This window comes from Saccostrea cucullata, unplaced genomic scaffold (genome assembly GCF_032062105.1).
Source record: "Saccostrea cucullata isolate Sc308-1 unplaced genomic scaffold, CSIRO_AGI_Scuc_v1 ctg168, whole genome shotgun sequence".
Taxonomy (NCBI): domain Eukaryota; kingdom Metazoa; phylum Mollusca; class Bivalvia; order Ostreida; family Ostreidae; genus Saccostrea; species Saccostrea cuccullata.
The window spans coordinates 858,209-884,294 of record NW_026938891.1 but is presented as its reverse complement, the minus strand read 5'-3'; the positions used below and the strand labels follow the sequence as shown (position 1 = coordinate 884,294).

The window sequence follows — 26,086 nt, the reverse complement described above, 5'->3', positions numbered from 1 at the left end:
AGTGTTACCCAGCTCCTGAGTGGACTGATTGTGGGAGCTCTCTATAGACTGAACTTTTTTACCAGTCATTTGTTAGTTAGCAGTTCCACTCAGTCAAATAAGGAGGGCTTTGCCAAGTTAGGAGATAAACAGCACGTTTTCTTCCTCTACACTAAAACTTACAGAGGTGACGAACATGGTAAATCTGAATCTAGAGAGATTATTTCATGGCACAAACACACATTCTACTTCATAGCACAGAAAGATTCAGCCAATTTGACAGTGGGGAGCATGGATGAAAAGACTGGGGTATTTATAGATCACTTGACACTGGAACTTGTGGAAAAGAAACAGAACAGAACAAATGGGACTGATGTCCAGGCCCATGTGGTGTACCTTCATGAGTGGGGCTCCATTCATGGCTTTTGGAACTTTGTGGAGGATGTCAGTCCTATCACTGAATACATGTGGGCCATAGGTATGAGCTAAATAGAATTAGTATATGAATGCTTTAATATTGGCTAATTTTTTTAATGCAACAAAAAACAGCAAAGTATTGACCCTATAAAAAATCTTTTTCTTTACAAAATGAGAGTCCTGAATTTTGAAGGGTAAATTGAAATAAATTTTAGCTATTTTTCAAATTTGACATATGAAAGGTATCCTTGTACTTGTATTTCTTTCAAAAAATTTCATATCAGACTGATCAGGGGCGGATCCAGCAATTTTTGAAAGGAGGGGTTCCAGAGTTGTGCCCCTCTACCCCCCCCCCCCCCCATACATACTCTCAAGCAAAGATTCACAGATTTGTATTGAAAAATCTAAGGTTATAGTAAATACTATCTTTACTTTACCTCCTTTATTAAAAAAAAAAGTTTACCCCCAGTCCGAACAAAACAACACACACACACACAAAAAAAAAAACCTACACATTTCATAACTACGGAAGCCTTAAAATTGGATGGATTTGTATCATTTCCGAAGAGTATTAAGAATTTTCTTTAAGAATTTGAATAACTTTTTTGGGGTGGGATGCGGATGGGCTTTAAAATAAAGAGTTACATGATATGTTAGTTCCTTCAAAAGATCTAGATCTAGATATGATAAAAACGGTACAAACATAGTCAACACAGCCAAAGATGACGAGAATCCAATATCAAATGAAACATCGCATATTACATACCAGGGTATAATATACAAGATATATAAAAACAAGTAGAATATTTTCTACCATTCTCTTTTAAAAAGTATAATAGAGAAGGTGACTGAAAGAAAGTAAATTTGTGAGAATCTATCTATTCAATATATAAGTAAGACGTACAAATATATAGTCTCAGAAAACGTATTACCCCCTCTCTCTCTCCACTAGGCAAAAAATAAAGGGGGGGTTCCAACCCCCGGAACCCCCCCCCCCCCCCTGGATCCGTCAATGCTGATTATGCATATTTCAAATTTGTATAGAGAAAAGCTCATATTTTCTTATGTTCAGTTTTCAAGGCTTAATCAAATATTTACTATACAGGTTATACACAAGGAGGGACACAGTTACAAGGCTTCAATAGTGTGGGCCTCAGTAACTTTGCCTATAATTCTACAGTGACCTTGGTCCATAATTCCTACATCTACGTGACAGCTCTAGCCATCAATTCAGTGGGTTTACAGGGAATAGCATACTCAGAAAAAATTCTTGTGGATCTGACTCCACCTGATATTGTGGGGGTCTACGATGGAAGGCTTAGAAGTAAGTCTGTCAAATACCTTGTGGAATAATCATCTCAATAATCCATACACAAAGGATCAAAGACATTTTATGTAATTTATTTACCTAAAAGGGTATTTTTTAACACTATTTCCAAAATAACAAGTAAAATGTTCATAATATATGATTTTGTATACAAATGACTGTAATTCAACAGGTATGCATAAAAAATTAAGATTTCACTATTTCTAGTGTTCAAGAATCCGAAAATAAGTTGTTAAGCAGTGCAATTTGAAGTTTATATATCTAGAAGCAAGATTTATATCTGGGATTTAATACCTTTCAGATGAGGACCAGAGTGCCTGGACTGATGCTGAGGTGGCAGTTAACTGGGACGTTAATGACCCAGAATCAGGAATAGCTTACTGTGAATGGGCCATCGGTTTGTAACATTACTTAAATTGTGCTTTGACATAGATTTGGTATAAGAGAATACCAAAATTATTCTCTCTTAATGTGACACAGTAACAATACACAACACATAGAGTGTCCACAATGATCTTGAAACAAGTTTTTGGTCAGTTCCAAAGGTCAAGACCAAAATATCTAACTTTAGTGTAACTATACTTTTCCTGCAGGTACCCAACCCCAGGGAGTGGAGTTGCAGGTCTTTGTAAAAGTTTCTAGTGGTGCCACATCAGCCTTCAGAGACTTTGATTATAGTGTGCTACAGGGAAAAACTATCTACACAAGTCTACGTTGTGAAAACAATGCTGGTCTCCTCAGCTCTAAATCGTCTAATGGAGTAAAGATATCGAACCAGCCCCCCTCTGTGACTAGCGCTGTAGTGGAGCCTGTCCCCCAATCTGTCACAGAATACCAGGCCAGGGCCAGCTATCAGAGTGTCACAGATAACATCAGACTCAGGTGGACCGGATTCAGGGACCATATCGGGGTTGAACAGTACAAAGTACAACAAAAATTGTTTTCTTGTTATGTTATTTTTATATTAAAGTCTTCAGCCTTTCTTTTTTCGCTGGAATAAGACCATGTTAATAAAAAAAAATTGTTTGCTTGCCCTCTTCCAGCTCATGATAAAATAAATTGGGTTGGTTGGTTGTGAAAAAATTGTCTCCAGTGGGTTTAAAAAAAAATTGGAATTAATATTGGGCTATTTTGAAAGTCGGGTGGGAGAGGGCAATAAATTTCTTTTTTTTAATTCGCTCATCCAATATTTCTCATTAATTGGATCTTTTATATTTTGATGTGTAGGTATCTATCCAAGAAAACAATTTCAATTTGGTGGAGAAGATGCCATTCCCAGAAGGACAGAATATTATGTTTACCAGTGTGAACAATCTGGCCTTGACCTCGGGTCAGATCAATGTCACGACCCAGGCTTTCAGTGAGCTGCTCCTCATCAGTGACAAGGTCAAGTCAGACATCACAGTATTTACTGACAAACCACTCAAACATCGTAAGTCACTTAAGTTTTCATGTTTAAACTGCACATGTGTACTTGACTGGCAAAAATGGTATTTTAAAACCATACCCAGATTTTACAACTATTTCATATCTTAAGAACATGCATCATGTAGAGAATGCGTAGGACTGATATTTGTCAATTTGTTTTTAGCTCACCTGAGCCGAAGGCTCAAGTGAGCTTTTCTGATCAAAATTTGTCCGTTGTCTGTCGTCGTCGTCGTCGTTGTCGGCGTCGTCGGCGTAAACTTTTCACATTTTCATCTTCTTCTCAAGAACCACTGGGCCAATTTCAACCAAACTTGGCACAAAGTATCCTTGGGTGAAGGGGAATCAAGTTTGTTCAAATGAAGGGCCACGCCCCCTTCCAAGGGGAGATAATTAATATGAATTTGTGAAAAATTTATGGCATTTTTTAAAAATCTTCTTCTCCAGAACCGCTGGGCCAGGAAAGATGAAACTCATGTGGAATCATCCTCAGGTAGTGTAGATTCAAGTTTGTTCAAATCATGACCCCCGGGGCTAGGGTGGGGCAAAAATGGCCGACCCAAGTTTTACATAGGAATATATAAGAAAAATCTTTAAAAATCTTCTTCTCAAGAACCACTAGGAAAGGAAAGATGAAACTCATGTGGAATCATCCTCAGGTAGTGTAGATTCAAGTTTGTTCAAATCATGACCCCTGAGGCAAGGGTGGGGCCAAAATGGCCGACCCAAGTTTAACATAGGAATATATAGGAAAAATCTTTAAAAATCTTCTTCTCCAGTACCACTGGGCCAGGAAAGATGAAACTCATGTGGAATCATCCTCAGGTAGTGTGGATTCAAGTTTGTTCAAATCATGACCCCCGGGGCTAGGGTGGGGCAAAAATGGCCGACCCAAGTTTTACATAGGAATATATAGGAAAAATCTTTAAAAATCTTTTTCTCCAGAACCACTGGGCCAGGAAAGATGAAACTCATGTGGAATTATCCTCAGGTAGTGTGGATTCAAGTTTGTTCAAATCATGACCCCCGGGGCTAGGGTGGGGCCAAAATGGCCAACCCAAGTTTTACATAGGAATATATAAGAAAAATCTTTAAAAATCTTCTTCTCAAGAACCACTGGGCCAGGAGAGATGAAACTCATGTGGAATCATCCTCAGGTAGTGTAGATTCAAGTTTGTTCAAATCATGACCCCCGGGGCTAGGGTGGGGCCAAAATGGCCGACCCAAGTTTTACATAGGGAAACCTTTTAAAATCTTCTTTTCAAGTACTTCAAAGCTATGATTTGTGATATTTATATGGGATCATCCTCAGGTAGTGTAGATTCTAGTTTGTTCAAATGATGAATGCCTGGAGGGGGGTGGTGGAGTAAATTCAAGCCTGATGTGCTCAGGTGAGCGCTGTGGCCCCTGGGCCTCTTGTTTGTTATAATGTTAATGTGACAAGAAAAATATGTCTATACATTATATTTCTTAATATTTAGCTACAAACCAGATGACAATCACTTGGAGTGCAGGTAATAAGCAGTTTACCGTCTCCTGGGATGGAGTCTTCAGCTCTCCACACCCCCTGTTTTACGAGGTATCAGCTGGCAAGGTGATTGGTGGAGGGGAGATCGTCCAATGGCAGGAGACGACACAGACTAGTATCACATTTGGCCTGCCCCCCGCCATCACCAGCTGGTCTCGACTGAAGGTGTACGTTATGGTGAGGGCCGTAGCCGCGGGAGGAAAGTATGGGGACTCAGTGGGGGGTATAACGTTACCTCCATAATGTCTTCATTGACAGTATCAGAACATGGATTGTTTATCAATTACAACAATCATTCTTATACAACTAACACATCTGAAAGTTATCAAGTCATTTTTTCAACTATTATATCTGCACACTGTCATAAAAACAAATATTTGCACTGGAAAAAATACTTTATAGCATCCATCTGTTAGAATAAAATCTTCTTCAGAATAATAAGGCCACGTTTATAGTCATATTGAAGTTTTCTTTATGCCACGTGGATTCAAGTTTAATGTAAATCCTAACCTCGAGAGTCTATGAGTGGAAAAATATAAATATCTTTCATGGAAGAATAGCAGGATCAGTATACTCAGGTGAACATTGTGGTGTACGGGCTCCTTGTTATGAAAAACCAATTATTTTTAGGGAGAAATTAAATAAAGGCTTCTGGTTCTCTCATTGCAATTTGTACATGTAATTGTTATCTTTGTTTTTACATTGAAAATTATTTATATATACTGTATTATATACATTATAGTACTGTTGTAAAAAAAAAATTTATTTTAGAATTCAATACTCAAGACTTTAAGTCCAGTTTGGTTTGGCAAATGACTGTAAATGCAGCTAACTACATAAAAATGAAAAAAAATCATGTTCACTTTTCATAAACTTTAGGATTAACATAAAGTATTAAGGATGCAACATTTTCCATGACTAATTTCATATTTTTCTATCAGATACTGCTATACAATAATACAGTGTGTTTCCTTTCATTAAAATAGTGTGACCCAGCATTGTTACTCTATCTGTGATATATTTTTGTTGAAAGAATAAAAAAATAATCTTAATAATGTCGTTGTCTCTTTTTATTTGGGTCAAACTGCATGATCAAGAAGTCAAATATGTTGGTACCCAAAGAAAGGTCTATCTTGTCACATGGAATACAATACAGGAATTAACGCAGCTATTTGCAGGAAAAAAAAAGATGTGTTTGTGTAACACTATGTGCCCACAGCAAAGTTCAAAAAAGGTATTTTTAGCATATAGGTCAAGGTCATTTTAACGACATTTACCTTAAAGTAATATACGCTATAACGTGCGCCATTTTAAAATACGGCTGGAAATTTATATATTTTGTTTACCAATAAAAGTTACGAAAATGCTGTAAATTACACCATTTAAATAAAATTCATTATAAAGTTATCAAATTATAATTATTTATTATCCTGCAAGGAGAATAATGTCTATTTTTAAGTAAATCAACCACGTGACGCCGTCGCTACTTTTAGATTGATAAACAAACACGGCGTCAAGAAAACGAGGTAAGCCCTTTGAGATACAACTCACTTTTGACATGGATGGCGTGTTACTATTAATATAACTTATCTTTAAATGTAATCAGTATCAACCATCTATACTCTGTACATGTTATGACGCATATTAACCTTTTATTAATAATCGTTGTCAAAATGCAACGTGCCTCGTTGTCTATAATTTCCCGTGGACATACAGTGTACGTGTCTATATTTAGACCTACTGTTTACGCACTTCCTTTATCAATATTCATGAAAAGACTGAATTCTTGATTGCAGATATTGCTTTATTGTTCTGTTATTACAACGAGTTTTATAGTTAAATTTTGTGGAAATATTATTTTTTCATTACACTTTGTGTTTCAAATCATTTAATCATTTTATTTCACATACAAATCGGCATCCATACGGCGTATATTACTTTAATTAGTGGAGTATGCATACTAAATTTGAAGTCTCTATCTCCCATGGTTCACAAGTTATAGAAGTTTTTTTTTTGCATATAGATCAAGGTCACAGTCACTGACCTTGGTGCCATTTGAAAGAACTTGATTTGTGGACTCGGGAGTTTGCATACCAAATATGCAGTCTCTATGGTTCAAAAGTTATTGCAAAGGTACGAAAAAAGCTATTTTTAGCATATAGGTCAAGGTCATTGACGTTGGTGTCATTTGAGAGAGCATAATTATTGGAGTATGCATATTAAATATGAAGTCTATCTTTCATGGTTCAAAAGTTAAGGCGAAGGTTAAAGTTGACAACAGACAGACAGACAGGACAAAAACAATATGCACTCCCGATTTATCGATTCAGGCGCGTTAAAATTACATAAATTATACATTTTTTTATTGCTGTAACAGTTTACTGTAATCCTGTACTATCTCACAACCGAAAAAGCATAAGTTTTTTTGTTTTGTTTAAATTCAGTTTAGGAATTCAGGTGGTACAAATAAACGGATCTAAGACTGCTCCCGTTAACAATTCGTACGACCCCTGAATTTGGACAGGTTCTACTTTAGTTAATTTAACTTGAGAAGATGATATACCTGTTTCTCAAACTAATGATATTAATAACTTTTTTTCTTAATAACATGATGGGATGAAAATGCACTAAAATTGGGCTATTAGTTGGATTTCAAAGGCTCCTTGCTAATTGGATTGTATACCGGTATTTCAAACATCTACCCCTACATTTTTCTAGTGAATGGATCCTTTGCCTCGTCACAAAGAGTACATCCAAATCTATAGATAAGGGTTGAAGTTATGAAAATCAAATTTTCACCATTTATAGTACATAAAATTTGAATAAATTAAAAAAAAACCCACTGGTTCCACCCTTGGTAGATACCGTTTGATGGTCACGCTCATGCAGGTTTTTGCTCTCACACGTATGTAGTTTTTTCTTGACGTTCCATTCGAGAATTTTTCACTCATAGAGACTTCACAATCTACCAATAAAGGGCTTCAAATTTTGACCTTGACTCAGCACTCGGGGCCATTGTGCAGTGATGGATCCTTATCGTGGCAACACCTGTCATGACACGAGGCCGCAGTTTATAAGATCTCATCCGAAGGACCCGTAACTTTCTCTTCAAAGTGCCGAGCGCAAGGCGAAGAAACAGTTGCTACCTTTTTATCGACTAAAGTCAGTCGCGGCGAAGATTCCAACTCACGGCCTTCTGTTCTAGCGCTCTACCGGCTAAGCTACCGTGACGGTCTTTTAAAGGTACTTGGACACAGATTTGAAGTTATTATTTTCTCTATAATATTACGACTTATATATTTTAATAGCATTTCACACAAAAATTAATTTAAAATCTTATTTCGTTTAAAAGATATTGAAATTTCAAATTTTTCGGCGGGTTTGATTGACATATCTTTGCACTCTCACAAATTTAATTTTATTCTTAATCCTTAGGAAAAGTGGCAATCTCGTTTTGTATAAATGAAAAATATTAATACTATAATCCAGAAAATTCAGAGTAGACATGTTCGAAAGCAAAACAAACACACAATATATTATCAGTCCGTGCAGTTGTGGTAAGCAGACTGTGACGATCGAACGCACCCTGTGAATTCTAAATATAAACAATAACAGAACTCGAGCCCTGTTTACAAAAACTGTGTACATAACACGAGTGTGCTCGATTTGCTAAACTCTGTACGCATCTCTTAGTTCGGAATGACGATACTTGTGAAGGTGTTTTGCTTTCTAACATTTCTACTCTGAATAAAATTATTTTTCTTGATAAAAGTTTTAATATTTCTCATTAAAACACATCAAAATTGCCACTTTTCCTAAGGATTAAGGCCACTTTTCCTAAGGATTAAGAATAAAGTTAAACTTTGTGAAAGTGCAAGGATGTGTCAATCAAACCCGCCAAAAAATTCAAAGTTTTAATAACTTTTAAATGAAATAAGATTTTTAATTAATTTTTGTGTGAAATGCTATTAATATATATAATTCGTGATATTATACAGAAAAAATGAGAAAATATTAACATCAAATCTGTGTCCAAGTACCTTTAAAGTAAAGTTCCTTGCCGGTTTTGTCGATTTTTAAAAAAGAAATTCGATTGCACAAGGAGTATTAATTGGATGGAGGATTTTAATGAAATTCTATACAATAATATACATCGTAACATTTGTTGATGTGTTGACAATTTCTCCTTCTTTACATCCAACAGTCCGCGGCATAGAAAACTAGGAGCAAGCTGCAATAATAAAAAAAAATATGTAAATTGGAAGCAACGAGGGAAAGTTGAAACACCGAAGTTGAAGTATTTGGAATCGAAGACCTATCCACGCTTATGATATGTGAATTGTCAGCCAATTTTTGCTTACTTTGACGAAGTCGAGATGAGATTATGCTATACCACTGAAGTTGGTGTTTCGATTCAAGTTCTAGGAGCAAAAATATTAAGAGAGGTTTGTGTAGGACCAACATCCCTGCCAACAAGAAGCATCAAACGGTACTAAAACCAACAAAACCTGGACCAGATATAGCTTACTTCGAGGGGAAATATGATGCTATGCAGTGAAATCCGAAAAGAAAGTGCAATACCGTCCCCCTTTCTGACACCCAGGAAAACCATAAGGCTCGCTATACTTGGAACATCATGAACAATTCATCAAGCAGTAAGAACAGCACAGTTAGCAACGGAGATGCAGCACTACAACATTCGGTTCCCAGGACTGAGTGAGACGACCTGACTACAGACAGGACAGCTGAGGCTGACCAGCGGGGAAACACTTGTATCCAGGAGAAACACCGAATGGAGCTCCTTATTCAAGGTATAGGCCTGATGCTATTCCTGGAGCACACAGCGCTGCTGTTGGATGGGAAAATGCCATCTAACATCTAAGTTCAACATAAAAAAGAAAAAAAACAAGACCACCCTAAACACCATCCAGAGTTATGACACAACCAATAACGCCGATGAAGAAAAGAAACTACAGAAACTACAGACAGTGGCTGATAAAAGGAGGAAAGAAAGATACGACAATACTTATGGTCGACTTTAAGGCAAAGATTGGATCTGACAACAAGACCTGACCACACAAAACTATGCTTTTATCAGCTTGTAATAGGATGAAACATCTTCCCTCATAAAAAAGATTTACTAGGCCACATGGAGATCCCCTGGTTATATTACGGAGTAGTAGATCAACCATATTTGTATCAACAAGAATTTCGAAGAGCATGGAAAGATGTCAGGTTATGGATGGAGCAGATATTTCATCAGATCATTTTCTGATGAAGGCAGTAGGACTTTGTCTAAAAATAAACATGTGGGACAAGGTACAACATGAATGTTCTCATAACAAAGGAATGAAACAGATGGAGATAGCGAACCGTATTCAAGATCAAAAGTCTATAAAACAATACAAAATAGGAGCAGAGCAAACACGGACCTCCACATGATGACTTTAACTTTACAATCGTCAACTTCCCTTATGTAGCAATATACCTTCATCACCTGCACACGGAGTTAATATCTTTCAGCTGATTCGATACGCAAGGGCATGCTTTACGTATGAACAATTTCTAAAAAGAGATAAATTGTTGACAAACAAGTTAGTGAAACAAGAATATCAGCAGTCTCATTTAAAGTAATCATTTCTTAAGTTCTATGGTCAATCCTTACGTCGCTGGTTCGAATCCCACTGTGAGACGTGGAGACCGGTCCTTCGGATGAGACCGTAAAAACCGAGGTCCCGTGTCGCAGTAGGTGCTGGCACAAAAAAGACCCTCCCTGCTCAATGGCCCTCAGTGCTGAGTATAGGACAAAATTTGCAGCTCTCCACCCGTAAGTGGTGGCGTCTCCATATGAGTGAAAAATTCTCGAGAGTCACGTTAAACAATAAACAATCAATCAATCAATCTATGGTCGATACAATGACCTTGTCAGCAATCAACATTTGACTCAATGATTAATTGTATTTGCTGACAAGGTAATTATATCGACCATAGAACTTACGAAGTGATATAACTTTTCACACAAGAATACTACACTGAGATACATAATTCTGTTTATCATTTTTAAAATTTCGATGAATAATGTTGCCGTGGTAACTTTATAAAGAAAGAACCATATGCGGTATATTGCATATTTTTTCCAACCACAAAAGTGAAATTTTATTTTTTTTAATGTGCTGAATTTTATATATTGTGTGATAAATCTGAATTAAGAAAAAAATAAAATAGTTTCAAATTAGATCATTGACAATTTTTGTTTTTGCGACGTCACAAATTATTCGGATTTTGTGTTATTTTACCAGAAAGAGGAAAAATGGTCAATATTTGCTCAATTTTTACTGTGAAAATTATAGAGCGCAGGCCTGCTCCAAAACATATTTCATTGATATAATCATTTTACACATTATATCAAATATTGAGCTGGAACAGACCTCGCTCGGTGACTTTTACTCAAAATATCGACGTAATACACACCATTTTCTGTAGAAATCATGGAAATTTTTAACTAAGGTCATTTTTTTGACGTCATATCAAACATATAATGTCATGGCTTATGAAAATAGTCAGTGATTTTAAGTCTGCAGATATGTCCCTGTTAAAAAAACTTAATTATATATTTCTCCGTCAACATTTGATTTGGGGGGCAGGTATTGGTCAATACCTCATGAAATCCTTTCTGTAAAAAGTCTTTAAAAAGAAGTATATGGAGATAACGAACAGTATTCAATATCAAAGTCCATTCAACAATACAAAATAGGAGAGCCACTGACCTCTAAAACATCAGAGGTGGGATCAGGTGCCATGGAGGAGAGATCATCCCCTGCTGACCGGTCACACCCGCCGTGTGCTCCTTGTCATGATCGGGAAATAACCGGGGGGGGGGATCCGTCGTCAATTCAGTATATAAATAATGGACTAACAATTAGTATGAAAAACGTCAGTCAGCATTTCACTCAATGATTAATTGTATTTGAGTTGACGATAAAAAGTTAAAGTCATCACGTTTATCATAAAGCTTGGTTTTTAGATTACAATTTACGTCTTTTTCAAGTAAAATATCCAAGTATGAAACATATATGTCAGACTCTGTGGTATATTTTATCTCAAATTCAACAGGATATATCGTATCGACATAGGAATGGAAGTTACCATTGTCAATTGACAATAAGTCGTCGAAAGGCTACTCCTTCTACAATTTTAGTCTGATTGCAGTCTTTCCACGAAAAGAGACCAAATCAAGGATTAAGTTCATTGTTGTTTTCATTGCTGTTGCAAAGTTTGAAGCCCAACTGCCACTTTTCTATTCCTTTGCTATTAATACAAACAAGTGGAGTTTCGGTCTCTACGGAGACTTCTGATTTATCATCTGACCCCCTCTTCCTTGATATTGATAATTTAAATTTTAGATTTTGGAGGATATCCATGCAGCTCTTTCCATACTGTTTAAGTGTTTGTAGTTAAATGCAAATTAACATAGTGTACTTCATGTACAGCTATGGTTGTGTTCTATTTCAAATTTTTATTCAAGCATTTTACTTTCTAGGAATTTTAACACTCAAGGCTTTAAAAAGTTTAGATATAATGGGTATATACAAAATAATTCTTTTACAAATAGAATTAAGGAAGGTCTGTACTTTCAAAATTTTCTGTCAAACATATTTTTTTAATTTGAATACTAGTAGGTCAAAAACTAAGTAAAACACCCACAAAAGACATATCTTTGCAGGTTAATTTTCATACAACATGTCTCATACCTCTAAAAATTCAACTGCCAAAATTGAACATAAAGAAGTGTGATATATTTTATATGACTATGAACCAAATCTCATCAAATTTATGTTAAAACTTATGAATATCAAAGATATTCATTTACCAAGGGAATATTTGAAATCTTTAATGGAAAACATAAACAAATTTATGTTGAATCTGTCCACATCTATCAGAAAAAAATTTTCTAAACATTAATAATCCTCAAAATCTTCACTGTTTACATGTCATTTTTTCTTTAAAATTATTAAGAATTATATTATATCTCATGAAAACAAAAGCACATACTTTGTTATAGTTAACAGAAACACATTTTGACTTTATTATGGTTTTTGTGATCATTTTTAATTCGCATAATATAAAACACGCAGAAATTATGTCATTAACAAAAAACAGTATTTTCACAAAAATCTTGTGTCTAACTTACGTAAAATATACTTAACTTTTTCGCAAAATTTTCAACACGAAAAAAAACGATATAGGAATATCCTATGCAAAATTAAAAAAGTAAAATTTAAAAAGATGACATAGGCTTAAATTCAATTTAAAAAGTCTCAAGACAATTTGTTTAAAAAAAAATTAAAAGGCTTTTATATTTTATATATATTTTTATATTTTATATATATTGAGCCAATTGTTAGAAACAAAAACACGCAATAGAAATCATTATCTATAAAGATATTTCAAATCTCTCTCTTAGGTCTTCCAACAGTCTATTGGAATTCCCATGGATACTAATTGCGCCCCGTTATTAGCAGACCTATTTTTGTATTCATATGAAGCAGAACCAAAATCTTGACGTAAAAGAGAAACACGTGCTATGGCCTTCAACTCGACATTTAGATATATCAACGTCATACTGTCAGTTAACAATATTTATTTCGATTCTTATGTCGATACGATATATCCTGGTGAGTTTGAGATGAAAGATAGAGTCTGATACATCTGTTTCATATTTGGATATTTTACTTAAAAAAGTCGTAAATGGTAATCTGACAGCCAAGCTTTTCAATCGTCAAATTCCCTTACTTATGCATCAATATACCTTCATCACCTGCATACGGAGATTATATATCTCAGTTGATTCGATACAAAAGAGCATGCTCTACGTATGAACACTTTCTAAAACGAGGTAAATTATTGACGAACAAGTTGATGAAACAAGAATATCAGCAGTCTCGTTTAAAGTCATCATTTCGTAAGTTCTATGGTCTATACAATGACCTTATCAATAAATACAATTTATCATTGAGTCAAATGCTGAATGACGTTTTTCATACTAATTGTAAGTCCATTATTTACACACTGAATTGACGACGGATTTTCCCGTTATTTCCCGATCATGACAAGGAGCACACGGCGGTTGTGACCGGTCAGCAGGGGATGCTCACTTCTCGAGGGTACTTGATCTCACGTCTGATGTTTTATTAGCTCTGCTCCTACATGTATTTTGAATTGTTGAATGAATAGACTTTTGAGCTTGAATACTGTTCGTAATCTCCATATAATCTCCATACATTTCCCTCAAACTTACGTGCGTTAACGTTGCTTTTCTCACAAACACATATTCCACCGTAGCAACGACCGATAAAGGAGGGATCGCATACGCTGGTGCAATCTCTCTCTCAAGAGCAGCTCATAGATCAATGATACATTTTGCATTATCATCTTATAAACACCCGGTAGCATGCATTTGTCATAAAGGAATGCCTTTTTTTTTTTACTAATCATAGTTTTTTAAATAATACAATGATGTTAATTTATTTTCTATAATTTATTTACTTATAAAAGACAAATGATTTGAATGTTATCACCTGTAAAGCTTGGTTCATGGCACTATTGTCTTTTATTTTGAATACTACAAATTAAGTTCTGTTGAAAAGCCTTCGGTATATTACCTTTGTCACTAAGGGTGACCAGTAGTAATAACCTATCCACTCCTTTCTCCATGTGTACATCAATATGGTATGTGTCCCACAATTCGTTCTTTTTGTGTAATAAGTATCTCTAGAAATTTTAAATCACAGTTTCTAAGGAAGAAATTCTTCAAATCATATGCCAATGTTTAATATTTTTAATATTCACCACAATCAAATTAAATTTGAGTTACAATACCTATACTGGATTTCTAAACAAAAATCCTTTTCTTTATTCTTCATTAAAATATTAACAGCAGTAAAGGAAAAATTTATAACCTCTGTTCATAATATAGATGTGGAAACTTAGAAACTCCAAGAAACTTTTAGAAAAATTGAAATTGCAAACTTTTGCTAAAATCTACAGCATTAAAACCCACAAGCTTCCAACACTATATATATGCAACCAAATTAAATGCTATACATTTTTTTAATTGACACAAATGGTAGCTGCTTTTTCAATGAAATGAATTCCCATGGTACCTGATCCCACCCCCGATGTTTTGGAGGTCTGTGTTTGCTCTGCTGCGATTTTGTTTTGTTTTTATGGACTTTTGATCTTTATCTTCATATGTTTCATTTCGTAAATTTACATTCCTTGTCATTTGTCATCTGTTACAAAATTTATTAAAAAGATGTTGATCTTCAAACATCTTGAGTTTCTGATTGTCAATGTCTTTGTAATGATTGAAGATGTCTTTCAACAATCAATTGGAACTTACTATAATTGCACGTTGTTATTAACAGAGATGTATTATATTCATATGAAGTATTTTTTTCCCAAAAAAACTCCTACAAAAAAGAATATATTTAAAGAATTAAAACGTAAAAAGTCAAAATGCAAACCATCCAATCGGAAATATATTTAACACACTACTAATAAAACATTAACAAACTACCAACAAACTATATTTTCGTGTTCAAAAAGACCTTATTTTTTGTATATCTTTATATATATATATATATATATATATATATATATATATATATATATATATATATATATATATATATATATATATATATTTTTTTTTATTTTTTTTTTTTTGGCTCAAGTTATTTTATTTTATTTTTTTTTTTGATCATTACTATTTTTATTTTTAATATGAAAAGTATATAATGTAAACGTATCCCACTAACTCGGCCAGTTATATATTTATTTTTTCAGCGACTGCTTTTATGTCCAGTTTGGCTTGGATAATGTGTTTGTAACTGCCGTAACTTGCAACATAGCAGCTTCAAGTGATTCGATAGAAATGGTAATCCGAGTGTTTTTTTATTGGTAGTGTGTGATTGGTATGGCTACACTCACCTCACCAAATATATTGCATTCCTGTAAACATTTGCTGCAGCAAAAGTTGCTGTAAACTGGCATACTTTAATGCAAGCTTGCTGCTATGAAGCTTAGAACCCATGACAGCCTATACAAAGCCTTAGTGTTTGCAGCAAGTATGCAGTAAGTTTGCAGTAAACATTTTACCCTGTAAATGGGGTCTGCTGCAAGTCAAACATTGGATTTTCCAAATACAATGTATGTACCTTTCCCTTGGTCCTATCTGGATGATTTTCAAACTAAACAATAACAAACCAGAACAGAGAATCACCTATAATCAACTTTATGATGCCAATACAAATCTATGAAGTAAATATCATAATTGTAGCTGCAGACTGAGTTGTATAATTAACAATAAAGTTGTTTCCCGACACAGTCTGTAACTAACTCAATGCGTCCACAAAAGTCAAAAAGACACTCTTAATTATTAGTTTACCAAATAACATTATTATTAGTCTGGTCCTAGAAATAACTTCTAACGGCAAATAATTATTATTTGACCCGGTCATTAGCATAATGCTTTTTAATGAACCTAATTCGAGTAAGCTGAATGCATAAAATAAATAATTATTCGAAAAAATTTTTTATGCTGGCCTTCATGAAAATGGCGTTAAAGAGGTCAAAATGGCGATTCAAATGGCGGATATCCAATTTTTCTAATTTTCTCTTAATGTCGTTCAGAATGGAGAAATGATGACTGAATATCTCACTGAGTGTAATACAACTATGAAAATGATAATAGAATGCTAACATTATTAGTTTAACTTAGAAAATTTAGTCGTTTCTACACTTAATTCGAATTTTCTCTGATTTTTTGTCTATTGTTTCTATTATCTTCTTTGTTCAGGATTTTACATTTGCAAATATCTATACACTGTAGATTTGTATTTTTTCTTGTTCATTTCACTATTATACAACTGAGTGATGATGCAGCTGTAAGTTAAAAGTCAAAATGGCGATTCAAAATGGCGGATATTCATTTCTCTTACTCATTTCAAAATATCGTTACAATTCAGTTCAATGGAATGTAGAAGCGGCTCTGTAAAGAGTTGAATTCTGTGTTAGATTTTGACTGTGTAGAGGAAAAGTAATCGTTAGTTATAACATTATAACAATGTATGTCGCTATCAACCAAATATTGTTTTAATCAACAAATCATGATGCAAAAATTTACACGACTTGCAGACGTCAATGTAAACAACTTCACAATACGGAGTGTAGCGAATCCCGATCCCGATCAAAAAAGAATTGATAACACGGTTAGAGATTCATACTTTTCAATATATATCGGTATAATACATTTAAGTACCCCTTTCACAAAGACACTAGTCACCGGAATACTAACTTGACTAAGGAATAACATTCCTGAGCTGAGTGGTGTATCAATTCTCTTGTTTCTCGTCACAGCCCAAGAACCTAGCCAAAATAGTGAAACTAAAGCGATAAGCAACAATCAAGTCGAAGCAAATTAGACTAGGCGGGTATCTTTATTTATACTTTTTATCATATGTCTAATAACTACTGATTGGTTAATAAGTGGTAAGCTTTGATTTTCTGTCATATAAACGTTGACTAAATATGCAATGATTTGATTGGATGATTTCATTTCACTTGCATGAATCTCTTCATGGCTTTCTATACCGAGTTTCTTTTTGGAAGAATTTCTTTATGTGCGTGGTAGCCATACTTCAGTTTACCCCATGTTTACCCCTTTATCCCGTGGATATAGCTCATGTGATATCATTTTCATATCCCGCAGTTATGACGTCAGTATGGTTTGTGCGTTAGCGTGATGAGGTAAAATAAAATGGAGTCCTATATAAAAACAGTGTAAAACATCGTTTGTGAAGTATTAAACATGGGATAAAAAGAATCTCCCATGATTTGTAGTTGAATATGATTTTTATCCAACTCTTTGTGTGTTTTTATACCTTCGCCAAGACTCGGGGATAAAAATCACACAACGAGTTGGATAAAAATCATATCCAACTCCAAATCATGGGATTTGCTATATATAAAAAATATATCATTTGATTATTTCAAATATCTTTTTCTACGAGGTTTTAATGATTCACTGTAAGATTTTAGGTTTATTTAGAATCGAGTACATCTGCACATATTGTCGATACAATGTCGTCTGTTGGCTGGGCAGTCCCAGGTAGTCAAGTCCAGGCAGTCCTGAAGAGTGGTGCATTCTGTAATACAAGGAGGGTTATTTTAATGCATTTCATACATCAAGGATTTTCTATGATGCAAAATAGCTAATTCTTTCCAATGGTGGAAGTGCTGATATATAAGCAAAGGTTCTGCATAACAGTCCTCTCCGCATTTGAGAAATTTGGTGCATTGCGTATATGCATACATGTATTTACTGGTCTCTAAGGGAAAATTGACACTTCGGATGATATTGTTTGGGTTCGAAGTCTTAGAATACTACACTTTTCAAATCATATTATGGTATTTGCCTAAATAATTTACAACTAAAAAGTTTTGTTTATTAAAAATTCAATGATATGTATACTCTAAAACTGAATTCCCAAATTGCACGTGATTATTATACATTTGAAGCTATTAAGCATTGCACGCTTTATTCGCCTCTTATAAAGGAATAGTACATGTAATTGTCATTTCTCTCAGCGAGAGAGATATCTCTCTCCCCTTATCAAAGGTTAAATGAACTTTTTACCTTTAAAATAAAATTCTAGCATTTTTGTGGGGCTTCTTTTGGATGTATTTGTTAAAAGTTAACATAAAGTTGCCGTAGTCATATGTCCATATTCCAGATTTATTTTCCATTAGTATTAACTTATTCAAGCTCTCGTTAGATTATTAGTTTAGATTTGACATATTAAATCTTTTAGTTTTGATGAAACTCGCTGAAATCTTTATTGTTATTTTTATTACAGCCAAGGAGGATAATGGCAAAAGTAACGAAGATCAAGAACAATGATTGATTGATCGATTCGATGACGACTTAAGCCCAATTCGATAATTTTCACTCTCACAGAGTGAAATATATGGAGATAACGCTCAAAAGTCTATAAAACAATTCAAAATAGGTGCAGCGCAAACACTGACCTCCAAAACATTAAAGATGGGATCAGCTACCATGGAGGAGTGAGCATCCCCTGTCGACTGGTCAACCCGCCGTGTGCTCCTTGTCATAATCGAGAAATAACGGGAAAATCCATCGGTAATTCAGTGTGTAAATAATGGCCTAACAATGAATATCTAAAACATCTCTCAGCATTTGACTCAATGATAAATTGTATTTGCTGACAAGGTCACTGTATCGACCATAGAACTTACGAAATGATGATTTTAAACGAGACATATGTAGAGCATGCTCTTGTGTATCAATCAACCTGTATGTCATTTTACCTCGTTGTAGAAATTGTACAAATAATCACCACACTCAAATAAGGGTCCTCTAAGGGATACCGTATATATACCTGAATAAGCAACATCTAAACAGTTAAATGAGCCACAAGAGCTGAGCCCTCGTTGAAGGAACATTTGCTACCTAATTTTAACAAAGTTATTTTTTCATTTCAATAACTAGGTCTGGTAGGCGTATATGTTTAAGGGGTACGTATCAGGAAATATTTGGGCCCCCATTTTTCATTTTATGCTGCTTACTCATGTTGTTTGACTGAGTGCAGGTGCAGACAGCATCAACGCAGTGCATCTCCCAGCCATCTGTGCATGACGTGTGAGTACAGTCCGTAGCTGAGTTGGTGCAGGATTCGGACCAGGCATAACCTAAAAATGAAAATTCAACACCGATTCAAAATATTACTTTATAGATTTTTTTTTATTATGTAATTATTAATCCTTCTTTTAAAATATGCAGTTGAGGGGTAGGCAAAAAACAAAAAGAAGGGAATAAAATTAAGGTTAATTGTTTGAAAAAAAATTGTTTTCAGGTTCCTAATTTAAAAGCAATATTTTCATCACTTACCGATAAGGCAAAGGAGAACTACGACAAAGCACCTCATTTTCTGTGTGTCCTGGCTGATAATTGACAAGTAATGACCAGAAATGTCTTGAGAAATATTTATATTCGATTAGGGATTTGTTATCTATTCTTCGGCATGATTTTGTGTAGTGTGTCGTAAAAAAAATGTTTTATGGTTATATAAGTTTTGTCTTTTCTGGTCAATGACAGATCCAGATTTATCTACATTGCACTTGCATTCCTATAAATTTAACAGAACGATGTATTCGTAGCTCTTGTGAGTCAAATATTTGGGTGAACTTTCATACCCAAAATTATGACGCTCTTTATTACAAAATTTTTTTCTGTAACAATCAAAGTGTCAGAACAACCGAAAAAGCGAAGATGTTGAACAGTGATCAATCTAAAAAAAAACATTAAAGAAACCAAAAGGTGAAAGGGATAAAAGGAGGGTCCTCGAAAAATGCAGAGATGGGATTAATTAAGTTCAGAGGAGGATATATAATCTCAAAGTCCATAACTAAAAAGGCCATGAAATGCAAATGGAAAATGTAATCTAAACTGAGTTTATTTAATCATCATATTTTCTAAATACGAGGGGCGTTCAATAAATAATGTCATTAGTGTGTCAACATAGTATCATATGACATACAGCTTGACGTTCTCTCATTCTTTTTTAATGAATTATATAAGTTTTGTCTTTTCATCACATAGTTTTATCGTGAGAAGCTGGGAAACAAGGGCTATTCGAGACACTGCATTATAAATGAATGGTAAAGAATCAGTAAACTATGAAAATAAAAGCTACATTAAAGCAAAACTTGTTAAAAATCCTATTCAAATTTGACATTTACAGAACCGATGAATTTGTATGGACAAATTAGCTTGGATTTCAAAGATAAAAAGTTATATAATGGGTATCAAAAATGGGTACCCTCCTTGCCAACAAAAATTATAACAACTTATGTACTGTTTGCCAAATTTCAACAAATAATATTTGATGTTGTATGATTGACTTTAAGACACATAGCAAATTTGATAGACAGCATATCCGGAGTAGTTAACACTGTTTTTAGGAAATGTTTCTCTCACCCTGTATTTTGAAAAATAAAAACACAGCGTGTACAAAAGTCTTAACAATTATTTTAAAATATCAGTAATTGTAGTAATCCTAGTTTGTTTTATATTCAAACAGATATTGGAACATGAATCTATTGCTTAAAACCATTAACACAAAATTTAACATAAGATGTTCTTGATAAAAAAGGCGAAGGTCTGTCAAGAGCAAAGGTATGCAAGAGCACTAAAACAGATTTTTATGCAATTTCCTTAAATATTAGTGGTATAATTGTTCAAATTCGTATTCAGGGAGACAGTTTAATATATGGAGGTGTCTAGAAAGCAGTTTTTTTTGCAAGGAAATCAAAAGGTTTATCAGAGAAAGGACCCAGAATCAGGAATCCACTACACTGAATATCTTCACGACAGCGTTTAAACCCGCATGCCCTAAAGAGTAAAGGGGTTTACGGGATAAAAAGAAAGTTAGTTTTTTCACATTAACAATATTTACAAGATCTTTGACCTTTTGACTTTTTTCTATTTCCAAACTTGAAAAAAACACCTTTTGAAAGGAAAAAACAAGTCCAGGAAATTATTGTGCCATTTTCCAGTATACTAAAAAAAAAATGGCAATCAGAAATTGGATAAAAAATGTTACGGAATGTGTTTGAATCAAAAGAGATTAATAAGTAAAATCATGAAGACTAAATCATTGAATCATCATATTTTTTCTGAGCCCCAATATATTTATTGAACGCCCCTCGTATATAAAGAACCAAATGCTTAGAGACCAAACAACATTGCGATAGCTTCTTTTGGTTATATGTGAAGATGCCTTTTTAGGGTTCAGAAACCTCCTTTGTGACGTCACAACACCAACTGGTGGATTCACGTTTTCAGAAAAGGAAATTCACATTCTTTTGAACATAACGATATAACATAAATTTGTCTGTGGTAGAAGGATAGTTCCACCTTATAATTGTCATGATTTGAATGAGCTGTCTATATTGACATACCCCAGTAATCATTGTTGCACACAAGTAATCCGTTTTGAGATTCAATATACTCCCCTGTTGTGAATTATTTTTTATATACGATAATCAGAAATTGTTGAAGATTTTTTTCTTTACTGTATTTGAAACCTTTCGGAATCTATTATCTGCATTAAAATGTGCATTCGCCCTGCTTTGAATTTTTCAAAAGAAGTTATACCTAGCGTTAGCATCCAATTTAGTGTATCCTAAATTTTGAAACAAAACTAATAAATATATATGCCCTGTTTATAAGATATGAAGGTTGTTCTAGTAATCAGCAAGGAAGGTTCTAGTAATCAACAAGATGCAAAGAAACAAATGCAAAAGACAAGGTGTGAAGTATTAAATCCTCATATATTTTTGAACGATTATGAAAAATGTTTTTAGTCTGATCTCTAATTAAACTACAGATCATTGGCTCAAATCTCGAGGTCCTTTTAAGGAACAATTGTTTTCTAAGTGAGCATTCTTATATCCAAACTTATGGAAGACAGCATGGGCTTAGAAGTTTTTCAAACAAAGTTGAATGTCTTTTTTTAATCCTCAATAAAACGAAATATTGTAATTCGTGACCCCTTTATTTTCCTCGTGATTTGTTACGTATAATAAGCATGATTTATCTAACATTCACCTTGACGAAAATTGGAGTTATATATCTGGAATCTAAACTGACACCAGTGCAATTCACATCACAATTCGCGACAACATGAAAACTGTGTTAGTGTGCGCCATCGCTGTTTTTGCTGTGTTTCTTGGTATGTATTTTTCCAATTTATAGTTACCAATATTTTTAATTTTTGTGATTTTCTATTTAATTTTAGCTTGTCGAAAGCAAGAACACGACCCAACAGGATATAAATGAAGTGATCAATAAAAGGAAATTTAATATACAATAAAAATGATCTCCCGAAAATACGGAATAAACCTTGTATATTCTAGACCTATTATTTGATCCCATGTTTTTTCCATCTGTAACATTATTTACATAGAAACTAAACACACATCCCCTCATTTTCCCAGGGGACATGATATTGACTCTTAAAGAAATTACTATAATTCTCTAGTGATTTTAAAAATTCCAAAATTTCTTACCCCGGAAGAAAATAAAATCTGTCTGGGAATTCAAAAAATACCATTTCAGATGGTAACAATTCAGTACACAAGCAAGTGAACAATTCTGTGAAAAAAGTACATAATGTGCCATCATTTAAATTTTGAATTTACCGGATGACCTTTGTAAATTCAAAATTTACAACATGACCAATAATGAGTTTGAATATGATTAAAAAAAAAGGAATCCATTCTTACTTGGAAAAAGTTTCAATCGAAATTTTGTTGAAGAGTTTGAAAATAATTTATTTTCATAAAATTCTTATGTACCACATGTTCTTCAAGACAATAAATTGAAATAAGTAATAATTTACTTTAAAAAGTCGTTTTATGATTTTTTTTTGTATGTTTCATGAAGCAGAGTTGTTTCAGGACCGGTTTCTTCAGATCACCTGCTGTTAACTTTAGTTATTTAGTAAAAACATAAAAGAACTTAAATACAATATTACAATTGATTTTGATATGTTTATTGTTGTTCTGCAGGTCTCGTGTTTTCTGAGACGTGTACCACGAGTAGTGAATGTGTCTCCATTCAATGTGACAGCGTCACAACTGTCCAGTGTACCAATGGGACGTGTACTTGTGAACTCGTGGACGGATGTAAGAAAATGCAAATATCCCTCTGATTTATCTCTCCACCTTGTTAGGTCCCGTGTCGAAAAATGTAAAACACCTTCATCACGTTCTGCTCAGCTCTCTTAAAGTTTTTCTTTCTCACGAAGGCACTAAATATTGTTTATGTAAAGTGTCAGGAATTCAAGCTACATGCATAATCTTGTTCGCTTATTATCAATTTAAAATTGAAGCAATATTTAATTTGACTTCCAATTATTTCATCTGTCATTTCTTATTTGCAATTCCTGTTTTTGTTTCTTACAGATTGTGACTCGCGAGATGATTGCCTGAATATAGAGAATTGGTTCTGTCCAGCTGATTTCAGACACTGTATTGACCAGAGATGTCGCTGTCGTCCAATCTAAATACACATGTTTTATAAAGATATGTGACTTGATTTAATACAAAATGCGCTGTTGTAAGGCAAACAAAATGCTCACACACCGGTCGATTAACATGATTAAGGTCTGAAAACCTTGAAACTTCCATCTGGCAGGTACTTTTGCTAAATCTTCATTAGAAGGGTCAAAAGTGCATTTTTTATGAAATGGCCCATTACTCTTTCCAACACTGAAGAAAATTGACATCCTAAGTTAAACTAATCCTGTAATCTTATTGAATTAATCTGTAGTAGACTTTTTTCCATCTCTCTTCTCATGGATGGCATCTACCGGTGAATCTTCTGTTGAATCCAATCTTTGTTGACTTTTCTCTTGCGGACTCCTACTTTCTCCTTGCTGCTTGTGGTGATGTCTGTCCATGCTGTATCCATTCCGTTTCTCTACTGTAACTTTATCAAGTCTTTTAGAACCTGGAATATGTTCTTCAGTTAATGAACAAAAGAACACAACACTCTTTTGTCTTTGTTGTCTTTCAGTTACTGGATGTCAAATTACACCTGAGTGGATGATCTGGCCTTACTCATTTTTATCTTCACAAGTGCGATAGACGGGTGGTGTTGGCTTCCAACGTGATAGAGGGCGTCAACGAAATCTCACTTACATCTGTTATGGAATTAGATGATGAAATTTGATATTAATCAGAATTTCTTTGTATAAGTTTAACTCGAAGTGAAATATGGACATAACGAACATTATTCAAGCTCAAAGTCCATAAAACAATACAAATCGTGAGCAGAATAAACATAAGCATCAAAGGCGGGAACGGATGCAATGGAGGAGTAAGCATCTTCTGCCAACCATCACACCCACCGTATGCTCCTTGTCATGAGCTAGTAAACGATGAAAAAACGTTCAAATTTCAGTGTGTAAAAAACGTCCTGGCAATTCGTGTGAAGACTATCAGTCAGCATTTGACCTAATATTAGATTGTATTTGCTGATACGGCAATTGTATCGACCATAAAACTTGCTAAATGATGAATTCAGACGAGACTGCTATATTCTTGTTTCAGCACCTTGTTAGTCAATAGCTTGTCCTGTTTAAAAATTGATCTATGTTAACAATTGTAATTTCTACTCTTATGTCGATACGATATATCCTGGTGAGCTTGAGATAAAAGATACCACAGAGTCTGACACATCCGTTTCATATTTGGGAAATTACTTGAAAAAGACGTTAATGGTAATCTAACAACCAGGCTCTATGATAAACGTGATGACTAACTTTTCTATCGTCAACTTCCCTTACTTATGCAGCAATATACCTTCATCACCTGCATACGGAGTTTATGTATCTCAGTTGATTCGATACGCAAGAGCATGCTCTACAAGTTAATGAAACAATTATATCAGCAGTCTCGTTTAAAGTCACCATTTTATAAGTTCTATGGTCGATACAATAACCTTGTCAGCAAAGATATTTATCATTGAGTCAAATGCTGACTGACGTTTTTCATACTAATTGTTGGTTTATTGTTTATATACTGAATTGACGACGGATATTTCCGTTATTTCCCGATCTTGACTAGGAGAACACGGCGGGTGTGACCGGTAGGCAGGGGATGCACACTCCTCCATGGCACCTGATCCTACCTCTAACGTTTTGGAGGTCCGTGTTTGCTTCCTATTTTGTATTGTTTTATGGACTTTTGATCTTGAATACTGTTCGTTATCTCCATATGTTTTATCTTTAAAATCGTTTAGGTAACATTTGTTTTGTTGCACCACTGACATGGTATAACATTGTTTTCAGCACCAGTCCTGACTATAATTTTGTTATGACAAAATTACTGCAATCTAAATTGAAAGCGCAATATATATCAAATTTCATCAGTAAAAACTATTTCCGCAATGCAGCATTATTATGCAATAGATCTTTTTAAAAATATGAATATCTAAAATGTCATGAAAAGGTGTTACACTTTCGAAAACATTTTTTTTTGTCTTTCGATATAAATTTTGCACGAATTCCCTCAAATCCAAATGGTGACATGGGAATTTATTTAAAAAAAACTTATGCAGATTGATGAAACATATGGAGATAACGAACAGTATTCAAGATCAAAATACAAAATTGGAGCAAAGCAAACACAGACTTCCAAAACATCAGAGGTGGGATCAGGTCCCATGGAGGAGTAAGCATCCCCTGCCGACCGGTCACATATAAAGTGTCCTGTCAAAATTCTCTGAGTTTTGAAACGATCCAGTTTGTGTTTCCTTG

General features: G+C 34.2%; 3 protein-coding genes across 3 annotated transcripts; 2 read left to right on the top strand and 1 right to left on the bottom strand.

The window, feature by feature from the left end:
• Positions 1-6: 6 nt before the first annotated feature.
• Positions 7-5,325, top strand: LOC134251665 (uncharacterized). Its single transcript, XM_062734070.1, has 6 exons — positions 7-457; positions 1,502-1,720; positions 2,025-2,120; positions 2,317-2,648; positions 2,951-3,155; positions 4,630-5,325. Exons 1-6 carry the CDS (start codon positions 271-273, stop codon positions 4,917-4,919), a joined length of 1,329 nt encoding a protein of 442 aa, XP_062590054.1. The 5' UTR covers positions 7-270; the 3' UTR covers positions 4,920-5,325.
• Positions 5,326-17,764: 12,439 nt separating this feature from the next.
• On the bottom strand, positions 17,765-19,750 carry LOC134251705 (serine protease inhibitor Cvsi-1-like). The gene is made up of 3 exons (XM_062734131.1): positions 19,651-19,750; positions 19,329-19,451; positions 17,765-17,884 (listed from the first exon to the last, which is right to left on the bottom strand). The coding sequence occupies exons 1-3, from the start codon at positions 19,685-19,687 to the stop codon at positions 17,784-17,786; spliced, it is 261 nt and encodes an 86-aa protein (XP_062590115.1). The 5' UTR covers positions 19,688-19,750; the 3' UTR covers positions 17,765-17,783.
• Positions 19,751-22,383: 2,633 nt separating this feature from the next.
• LOC134251702 (serine protease inhibitor Cvsi-2-like) lies at positions 22,384-24,274 on the top strand. Its single transcript, XM_062734128.1, has 3 exons — positions 22,384-22,495; positions 23,334-23,450; positions 23,730-24,274. Exons 1-3 carry the CDS (start codon positions 22,447-22,449, stop codon positions 23,828-23,830), a joined length of 267 nt encoding a protein of 88 aa, XP_062590112.1. The 5' UTR covers positions 22,384-22,446; the 3' UTR covers positions 23,831-24,274.
• The last annotated feature ends 1,812 nt before the right edge of the window (positions 24,275-26,086 follow it).